We start from the raw sequence: 9,514 nt of genomic DNA, 5'->3' as shown, positions 1-9,514 counted from the left end.
AATTGAACCATGACCTCCTGGTTCACAGTTCAACACTCAACCACTGAGCCACACCAGCCAGGCTAATGTGGTTTTAAGTAAAAAATAAAAATTTACTTCATTGGTATTCTGAATAAATGCTAATAAAATTAATAATACTAATATAATAGTAAAAGTTTTCGAAACGGCCTGCTGCTCAGAGTCTAAGCTGAAACAAGAAGGCAGGAGCTGCTCTGCTCAGTGTCAACAGGGCCAGGTGACACCGTCAGCCACCTCCCAGGGCGTAGCCACCTCCCAGGGCGTAGCCCATGCTCGGAAGGAGTGACAGTGAGTCCCTGGCCCTGTTCCAAGGAGAATGGCCTCTGGGCTGGACAGGGAAGAAGGTGAGTCACAGCCACTGGCCCTGAGGAAGGGAGTGGCAGCCTTGCCAGGTAGGAGGCTGGAAGCCAGCTTGCATGTAAGTATAGAAACCCCTGTTTCCAGGATCCAGGGGGGTCCAGACAAGATCTGAAAAAGGCTGCCAGAGAGGAAGGCTGAGGGGAGGTAACAGCAGAGCCAGACTGAGATCTACCCTCCTGACATGGGGCCCCAAGAGCTCCTGGGGTGGGCTCTTGGTGAATGAAACCATGCATTCCATGTCTTTCGAAATTCCCTGTGCAGCCTGACTCAAATGACCTTTGTCCTTGGGACAAAGAGCAGGTCTGTAGGCCCAGTGCAGGGCCATAGAGGGGAGCGGATGTGACCCGTGCTCTCTACAGTGGAAACCACACGTCTGGCTAGAGACCCGTCAGAGTCGAGGAGAGACTGGTGCCCCCAGCTCACCATGCCAGCAGCCAAGAGTCAGGATGCGAAGGTGTGGCAGAAAGTGTTTCAGGAATTAATTCACGAGGTGAAACCATGGCACCAATGGACCCTGACACTAGACAACAGCCTCATTCCCAACACCCTGCAACCAGAGTGGGCACAATACCAGCAGTGGGTCTTTGCCAGGTGAGTGGGGAATGGGGTGGGATGTATTCCAGAATATTCTTCCTATTCCTTACTCTGTATACTGGTTACCTTTCTGATTCCATTCCTGCTGTACTAGTAAACTGAAGATTAGAGAAAGGAAGGAGCCCATCAATCAAGACATTGTAGCTTCATTAAAGATTGTTTTCCTATTACAATGAACCCCAAAACAGTAGCAGGGGCAGTGTGGGGTGATGCCCAAATATGGAGAAATCAGGCTGCGAAGGTGAGGGCAAGAGCAGCGAGGCCCAGGAGAGCTGAATGAGCAAGGCTTGCTGCAAATGCAAAGGGGCGGGGGTCAGTGGACCCACTACAGAACCCGAAAGAGGGGCCCTCCCTGGGCACTGAGGAGAACCCCTCATGGAGGGGCAGAGCCACATGCAACCATCTTGACCTCTCTACAAGGAGCTGATGGAATCTTTGTAAAAATAGGACCCTTAGAGGCATCCAAAGGCTAAGCCTCTGCTTTCCAGGTGGGAAATCAGAGCCCAAGGATGGGGTCCACCTGCACGGAGGATGGTTCCTGGGACTGGGGAAGGGGCATGTTGCCTGCCCACTGCCCCCTCCCTGAAAGGTCTGGGAAGGGGAAACTGAGCTCTCCTCTCCATAACCTATAGTTTTCCCAGGTCAGAAGCTGGCACCAAGAGCAGCTGAGCAAAGTCTCAGCTCCTTTTTTTTTTTTTTTTTTAACTCTGAGCTGTCACCAACAGAGCAGCAGTGACCCAGGATGGTGGCAGGAACTGTAGCTCAGAAGAGCAGGGCCCAGGACCTTTGCACCAGCAGGTCATCTTGCTCACAGTGGTCAGGGCTCCTGGGCATCTTCCCTGCATTTCATCCTCATCTTCACCCAGTGAGGCGAGGCTAGAATCAAGATACAGAGGAAGCCCTGGTCACTTGGGCTCAGTGGATAGAACATCAACCTGTGGACTGAAGGGTCCCAGGCTTGAGTCCAGTCAAGGGCACGTACCTCCCTTGCAGGCTCGACCCCCAGCCCTGGTTGGGGCACATGAAGGAAGCAACCAATAAATATGTCTCTCTCACGTCGATGTTTCTCTCCCTCTTTCCCTTTCCATTCTTTCTAAAACTCTCTGGAAAAATACCCTCGGGAGAGGATTAACAACAGAAATAAACTAAATTTAAAAAGAAAGATACAAAAGGAAAACCTTGATTGACTCCTTCCCAGCACCCTCTGATCCACCGTCCAGACTCTAGGTGCTCCTGCATCATGCCCAGCAAGGCCAGGCTTGGCTGTTGTAACAAATAACCTAACACATGGCCCCAAGCTCACCATGAAACAGAAGGAAAGAGCTGGAAAGTCAAGGGCTTCAGTGCCAGACCTGGAAGCAGCATCCATCACTTCAGCCGACATCCCATCAGCCAACTGGTCATCTTGCCCCAACTTAACTGCCCAGCGGGGCTGGAACACGGTGGGGGGGGGGGGAGTGTGTGGATAATTTGGTGAGCACTTCATGTGCTCAGCCCTCTGCTCCCCCGTAATTCCTATCCTGGGTGCTGCCATGTGCTTCCCTGCCTTCTCTCTCTCCATTTCTGCCGACATGTATTTGTGCAGCTATCTTAGGTCAGAAAATTGCCCTCCTCCCTGCTGAGAGGAAGGGTCATTCTCTGGTACCCTCTCTGAGGCCAGGGGCACGAGGAATCTGAAGTGTTTCAGGCTACTTTGAGCAATGGATTGGGGCAATGAAGAGAGCGGACACGGCACCCTCCCAGTACTAATGGCAGACTGGGGGGCCCTGGGCAACTGGGAGCAAAGCAATGCTTTTCCCTAGGACACTGCGCTGTTTAGGGTCCCTTCCTGACATGGGGTCTATGACAGGATCTGGGTCCTTTGGGGCTGCTATTAAAAAACAGCCATCACAACAACAACAAAAACAGGCTGGGCGGCTCATGAACAACAGAAACGTGTTGCTCACAGTTCTGGGGGTTGGAAGACCAAGACCAGGGCACCCGCTGGTCAGGTGAGGGCCCTCCCTGGGTCGCAGACTTCCTGTGGTGTCCCCACATGGCCGAAGGAGCTAGGGGGCGCTGTGGGCCTCTTGCAGAGGCCTCTCAGCCTTTCACCAGGGCTGCTCCCTCCTGACCTAATCACCCCCCAAAGCCCCGCCTTCTAACACCATCACCTTGGGCTTCAGGGTTTCCTGTGAATCTGAGGAGGACACAGCTTTCAGACGGTAGCACTTACCAACACCCACCTGGATCCACTTGTGGTTGTTGTCCCACTTCAATCTACATTCGGAGAAGCCTTGGTTTGGAGTCAGGAAACTGAGGTGCTTGTCCTGCCTCTTACACCCACAGAGTCCCTGGGCCTGACAAGTTCCCGGTGTGTGCTCGTCTCTGACATGATCTTCTGGGACTTGAAAGGGGCCCGAGATCCCTTCGGCTCTTGGAGCATGTGACCCGCTGTCGTAATGATAGACACCTGTGGGTCATGAGCTTGTCAGCACACAATGGAGATAGAAACAAGGGACTTGGTCACTTCATCCCCCACTGACCCAGGACCCAGGCTACGTCTCTGTAACGGTGGCCCCCCGCTCCCCTCTGGCCCCGCCCCCGGCTCGGCCACGCTGAGGGTCTCCTTTTCTGCCTCCACAGGTTCACGTGCTCCTGGTGCTCTCGCAGTTGGGCCTCCGCCCACGTTCAAGTCCTTTGCCACATGCACTGGAGTAAGAGGGACTCCGCGGGCCAGGTGAAGATGAGGGTCTTCGCCCAGAGATGTCGGAAGTGCTCGGACCCTCCATTTGAGGTTCCCGAATTCACGGAGGAGAACGTCTCGAGGATCCTGAATAACCTGGTGTTCCGGATTCTGAAGAAATGCTACGGAGAAGGATTTAAGTCAATGGAGGAGATTCCTACAATCAAGGATATCTCTCTTAAAGGGCCACATGACACTAACAACTGTGAGGCGTGTCTCCAGGGCTTTTGTGCTCAGTGTGAGTTAGATCTAGACAAACCATCACCAACGTCCCCTTCACTTTTCACAATAAGCACCCCTACCTTCGGGGTTCCCATCTATAAACCTTCTTTCACAAGGAGTAGCACCTGTGAGGATGCAGTGACAGGGGACACCGAGGTGAAGAAAGGAGAGGTAGTGCACAGCCCCTGGTTTCCTGAGCCCCCACGGGCTAAGAGTCCCAGAGCAAGCACCAACGACCAGGAAGAGAGTATAGTCGAGGTCTCCGCCCCACTGGAGGATTCGCATCCCCACAGCGCCCAGAATCGCAGGCACTGCAATTTCAGAATTTGCTGCTGTTCAATCATTCTAATCCTCATCATTGTCGTGGTGGTGGTGGCGGTGGTTGCTGCTAAAATCACTATATGAACCTCAAAAGCATGGTGCTAAGTTTAAAAAATCAGACACACCAAGTCATAGATTGTATGATCCCGCTGATGTGAAATATTCAGACTAGGTAAATCAGGAAGTAGATTGGTGTCCATGCCACTGTTGTGGCCGGTGTGGCTCAGTTGGTGGATGTTGTCCCGAGTACCAAAAGGTTGCTGGTTTGATTCGTCAGGGCACATGCCCAGGTTTCAGATTCCGTCCCCAGTTGGGGTGCATGCAGGAGGCAGCTGATGGATGTTTCTCTTTCCAATTGATGTTTCTCTCTCCCTCTCCCTTCGTCTCTCTCTAAAATCAATAAAAACAGTTTTAAAAATAGTATCTCGGCTCTCCAGATGGCTCATGCGCAAAGATGCAGGCAGTAAGGCCGCTGAGGGCCCACGGCCTTTCGCCTCTCAAGGTGAGTGCACGTGTGAGGGCATCACGGATGCCACGGCCCAGCGCACCAGACCTACGCCCCCTGCGCGTTCAGGCGCGGGGTGTTGCAGGCGCGCGTGGGAGGCCAGGGGCAGCAGGCGCTCTGGCTCGAAGGGCACAGCCAGCGCCTATCCGCCGCCCGCAGTAGGAGAGGCGCGGGGCCTGCAGCCAGCAGATGCGTCAAGACCACGGGCGGTCCTCATGGCGCAGGAAGTTGCGCTCCCTGCCGCAGGGAGAGAGGAAGGGGAAGGAGGCCTCGTAGCTGCGGTTGGGTCTCAGGCGGGAGAAGGTGACCAGGAACTGCAGGTCTGGGGAGGCGGACACGGGCTGCTCACCACGCCAGGCCCCGTTACCCCAGGGCCACGCCAGGGGCCGCGCCGGCAGGGAGGGCCGCCCTGGCCTCACTCGATAGCGGGGCTCGGGAGCTCAGGATGCCCAGCCCCTGCCGCGGGCGGGGTTGGGGAGCGGACCCTCCGAAGCCTTCCCCGAAGGGAGAAGGAAGGTGGAGAGGGCACAGCAGTACCTTTGAAACAGGTGATGAAGTTCTTCATTTTGGAGTCATCCAGGAAAAGCTGCAGACAGAGGGACAGGCGGTGCCCATGAGCCCGGCCGGACGCCTGCCCGAGGCGGGAGGGTCCTTGTGCCCGGGTCGGACCTGTGTCCGCTCCCTGTGCTCGTCTGTGCGCACCGTGTACAGAGGAGCGTAGAGGGAACCCGGGCCCTTCCCATTCCCCGGATGGGCCGCACCTGGCCCGGCTTCCTCACACACAGGTTCATTAAAGCAGCCTTTTCCGCGTCTTGAACCTCACGTTTCTAATCAGGTGCCACATTCTCCGCGGGGCTACCTGACTGGCTCCCCCCGCCCGCGCCCCAACCGCCAGGGCTTCCGAAGCAGGCCGGGCAACCCAGGACTAGAGGCCGAAGGTGGGAAGGAACTGGGGGTGCGAGGCGCAGACGCGTGTGGAGCTGGCAGCCAGGGGCAGGGGGATAAAATAGTATCTCTACATGTATTGCATTCAATAATATGTTCGTTTGCGGGTATTATGTAACATGAAATAAGTATATAAAAATGCAGTAGTCTTTTTAAAATATATTTTATTGATTTTTTTTACAGAGAGTAAGGGAGAGGGATAGAGAGTAAGAAACATCAATGAGCTGCCTCCTGCACACCCCACACTGTGGATGTGCCCGAAGCGAAGGTGCATGCCCTTGGCTGGAAGGGAATCAAACCTGGGACCTTTCAGTCCGCAGGCTGACGCTCTATCCACTGAGCCGAACCGGTTAGGGTTGCAGTACTCTTCATAAATATAAAAGCCTGAGTGACCAAACCACTGAAAGACCAAACGACCGGTCGCTATGATGCGCACTGACCACCAGGGGGAAGATGCTCAACACAGGAGCTGCTCCCCCGTGGTCAATGAGCTCCCAGAGCCAACCTCCTGCAGCCCCTCCCTCCCTTCCCAGCCAACCTCTGCAGCCCCCATTGGCCCTCATCTCTGGCCAGGCTGAGAGACCCCCCCCCCCCATGCATGAATTCATGCTCCAGGCCTCTAGTTTATTTATATGAACACCAAGACAGATTTTTGCACTAATGACTGGTTTTATTGAAACAAAATTCACATTAAGTTCAAAAAAGTCAACTTGTATGAAAGTCCCCATTTCATATATTTTCTATTTGACCATATATAACATAACCTTGGCATGAAATAAAATTCCAAAATCATTCAAGTAGTGTGCTGCACCAGCACAGCCAAGGGTTTGGTGAGCCTCAGGAGGGGTGGTGAAGGATTAAAGAAAAGACAGACAAGCGAATACAGCTGGGGCTCAGCGGATTCCATGTGCCTGGATGAGGGCACAGAAAGACCCAGCCTGCAAGCTGAAGCTGTATTTTATAGTCAGATCAAAACAAGGGACGTGGTCCACATGTTTACAATGTTCTTGTGATTTTCACCTTGTTTTGGCAGCACTTGCTACACCTCCCACAGCCTATTAGCTACCTAGGAAAGAATTAAGGAGGGTTATAAGGTTAAGCTTAATTTGCTAAGAGGGCTTTGCCCTCCAAGCTGGGACTTGTTTGTGACTCTTGAATTACATTGTTAAAGAGTTAAAAAGAAAAATACAGTTGTTTGAGGTCCAATTACAGTGATTTCTCATTTTCCTATTATTTTCATATCTTAACCTACTTCCCCGAGTTTGTCTTTAAGTTGGAGCACTCCTCTACTGTGGTTGTAGAAGCTCTGCCTGTTGAGGATAAATTATTTGGAATTGTGATTAGACCCACCAAGACAAGATATTGGAGTGTCAGTAGTAACCTTTTTTAAATGCATGCCTATGGGGACAGACTGATTCTTCAGATAAGAGAAAATAAAAGTCACACTTCATATTTAGCCCAGATTAACTTCCTAAAGAACCCAACTGGCTAGACCCATACTGTCTACTATGCGAGCCACCTCTGACTGTTTAAATTTAAATCAAATGAAAAATTTAGTTCTTCAGTCACACCTGTCAGCATTCAAGTTCTCATGCTACTGGACACACATTGGAAGACGCCATCGCTGCAGGAAGGGCTCCTGGGCAGAACTGAGCTGCACCAAATAGCAGTTGATTTGTACAGAAATCTATGTGAATACATGAATTTTTTTCATTCTTAGTCACAAAACGTACTTGTTTAAGCTTATCTTCAACAAACAATCCTGTTTGTTTGAGCCCAGGACAGTGATATAAAAGTAAATATTTGTACAATGTCTCCATATTATGATGTGATGTGGGCGTCCAAAGTCATGAACCCAATCTCTGTCACGTAGACAGTCTCGTGAGCTCCCTCTGGGTCCATGGCATCTTGGCCATGGGCAGATGGTACCCATGAGGAAGCCTTGCAAGGGACCCCTCACCAATGTGGGTCAGTCATCCCCACTACACTATCTGGCCACCTTGGAGGGGGGTGGCCCTAAGGCATTGCCTCTGCTCCCTGCTCTCAGCTGGGTCCCAGAGCAAGATGACCATCCATGCAGGCCATCCAAGGCTTCCCATGACCAGCCACACCCACCCTTCCTCTGCCAGGACTGCCAGCACACCACCTGAGTGCACCATGCCCACTGTGTGTGCTGGCATCCCAGCCCTTCCACCTTCAAAGCCCAGATCACACCTAAACTCTCCTGAGAGCACATGTGCCAGGGCTGACCAGCAAACCCTGACCGACAGATGAATGATTACTCTGGCACACATTTCTGTGGAGGCTAAGGGACTGCCTGACGAGAGAAACGAAACAGCCCTGTTCACCTGTCTTCTGATGCTTTTATTGTAACAGCAGCTTGAACTGAAATTGACTATTAGATACTATCAGCAGGGTAAGCATTCATGAGAAGACACATGCATCTGCAGTGTCCTTTAAGCAAGGACGTCTGAAGACTAAGCATAAAGATTCCAGTGAACACCCAGACTTGTTTGGAGAAGTCAAGGCAGGGCGGTCACCTTCAGCCAGCTCCTGTCCTTTTGGAATTTCCGCCTTACAAATTTTCCAACCAAGTCCCGTGCTTCCCCCCCCCCCCCCCCCCCATTCTGTTTTGCTGGCTGCAGAAGACAGAGGGAGGCAGCAAACTTTCTGCTTTGGAGTGTCAGGGTCGTGAAGCATGTTTACTGCTCGAGTTTTGATTTTGCAGACTATAAGAAAAACAAAGAGAATTACAATGACAGTAATGCTAAGTCCAATCAGGTGCCAATTGATTCTAGGAAACCACGTGGTGGGGCCTATCTACTTCAAATGCTCCTTTACTGTATTTCAGGTAGTAGTCTGTTGTTCATGTTTACTGACCGTAAGTAAGGGTTCTTTAATTTGCTTTTGTAATGCATTTACTTCTTTAGTAAGGTTATCATGAAAGACTCTTTACAGATGTTTTTTCATATTTATCTACTGATGGTGACTACTCTTCTATTTTAAGGGGTGACACATATATGCTTGTGCTCCCAATCACAACTGAGTATTTGTTGATACACCACGGCATCCTGCCTTCTAGTAAGTTGCAGGGAGTAGGATTATAAAGGGGAAGGGGCAGGCGGTGAGGAATGTAGCTCTGTGTAGGCCTGGGGGACCACAGGTGCCAGCTATTGCCCTTTAGTCATCAGGTGATGAGATGATGTTTTGACTCCTAGTGGGTAGACCTGACCATGCTTATAGGTTCTGCTTGCTGGCTTCACAGCTGAGTCAGCTCCTTAATCACTTCAGAAAGGCCTTGAAAAGGAAACTTTTAAGAAAAACTTAACTCCTTATATATACATAAGAAACTTAACTCCCTATTCACATAAGTATATGCGTTCTAAGATTTAAAATAATATGATTACTTTTCAGATTAATTCAGGTGTTCTACCTATTAGATTATAAATCCCCCCTTTCATTCCCCCCTCTGATTAGGTGGATTGGTGGATATCTATCACACTTGTAGTAAATCTCTTTGTAAAGAAGCTTTCCCTTTCAACACACTGGAAAAGAACCAAACAAATTCTGTATTAGTTTACTTTAGATTTATTTATCTAACTAGATTTATTACTCAGTATACCTATAATTTCCTTTAAAGATTTCTCTTCACAATCCTGATTTTTATATACTTACATTAACTCTCTTTTCCTTCAAAATGCATCTATTCCTCATGCCTTCTATTAAGTATTCCTACCCCAATATCCTTTCTTCCTGTTATATCCCTTCCTTTATGTCCTTTTCACCATTTTTACTTCCTCAACTCTAATTCTTTACAAACCCTC

General features: G+C 50.6%; 1 protein-coding gene and 1 pseudogene across 1 annotated transcript; one reads left to right on the top strand and one right to left on the bottom strand.

Moving 5' to 3' along the window:
* The first annotated feature begins 433 nt into the window (after positions 1-433).
* On the top strand, positions 434-4,652 carry RTP3 (receptor transporter protein 3). The gene is made up of 2 exons (XM_059664962.1): positions 434-969; positions 3,598-4,652. The coding sequence occupies exons 1-2, from the start codon at positions 803-805 to the stop codon at positions 4,322-4,324; spliced, it is 894 nt and encodes a 297-aa protein (XP_059520945.1). The 5' UTR covers positions 434-802; the 3' UTR covers positions 4,325-4,652.
* An 85-nt stretch (positions 4,653-4,737) lies between these two features.
* On the bottom strand, positions 4,738-7,849 carry LOC132215516 (UPF0598 protein C8orf82-like; annotated as a pseudogene).
* Positions 7,850-9,514: the final 1,665 nt, after the last annotated feature.

The sequence above is a fragment of the Myotis daubentonii genome, chromosome 14 (genome assembly GCF_963259705.1).
Source record: "Myotis daubentonii chromosome 14, mMyoDau2.1, whole genome shotgun sequence".
NCBI classification, from domain to species: domain Eukaryota; kingdom Metazoa; phylum Chordata; class Mammalia; order Chiroptera; family Vespertilionidae; genus Myotis; species Myotis daubentonii.
The sequence above is the reverse complement of the archived record's forward strand: the minus strand, read 5'-3'. Positions and strand labels throughout refer to the sequence as shown.

Bases quoted from the DNA above. Each gene is read 5' to 3' on its own strand.
- RTP3 (XM_059664962.1), top strand. From the start codon at position 803: ATGCCAGCAGCCAAGAGTCAGGATGCGAAGGTGTGGCAGAAAGTGTTT. The intron at 970-3,597 runs GTGAGTGGGGAA...CTGCCTCCACAG, and splicing joins CAGCAGTGGGTCTTTGCCAG to GTTCACGTGCTCCTGGTGCT.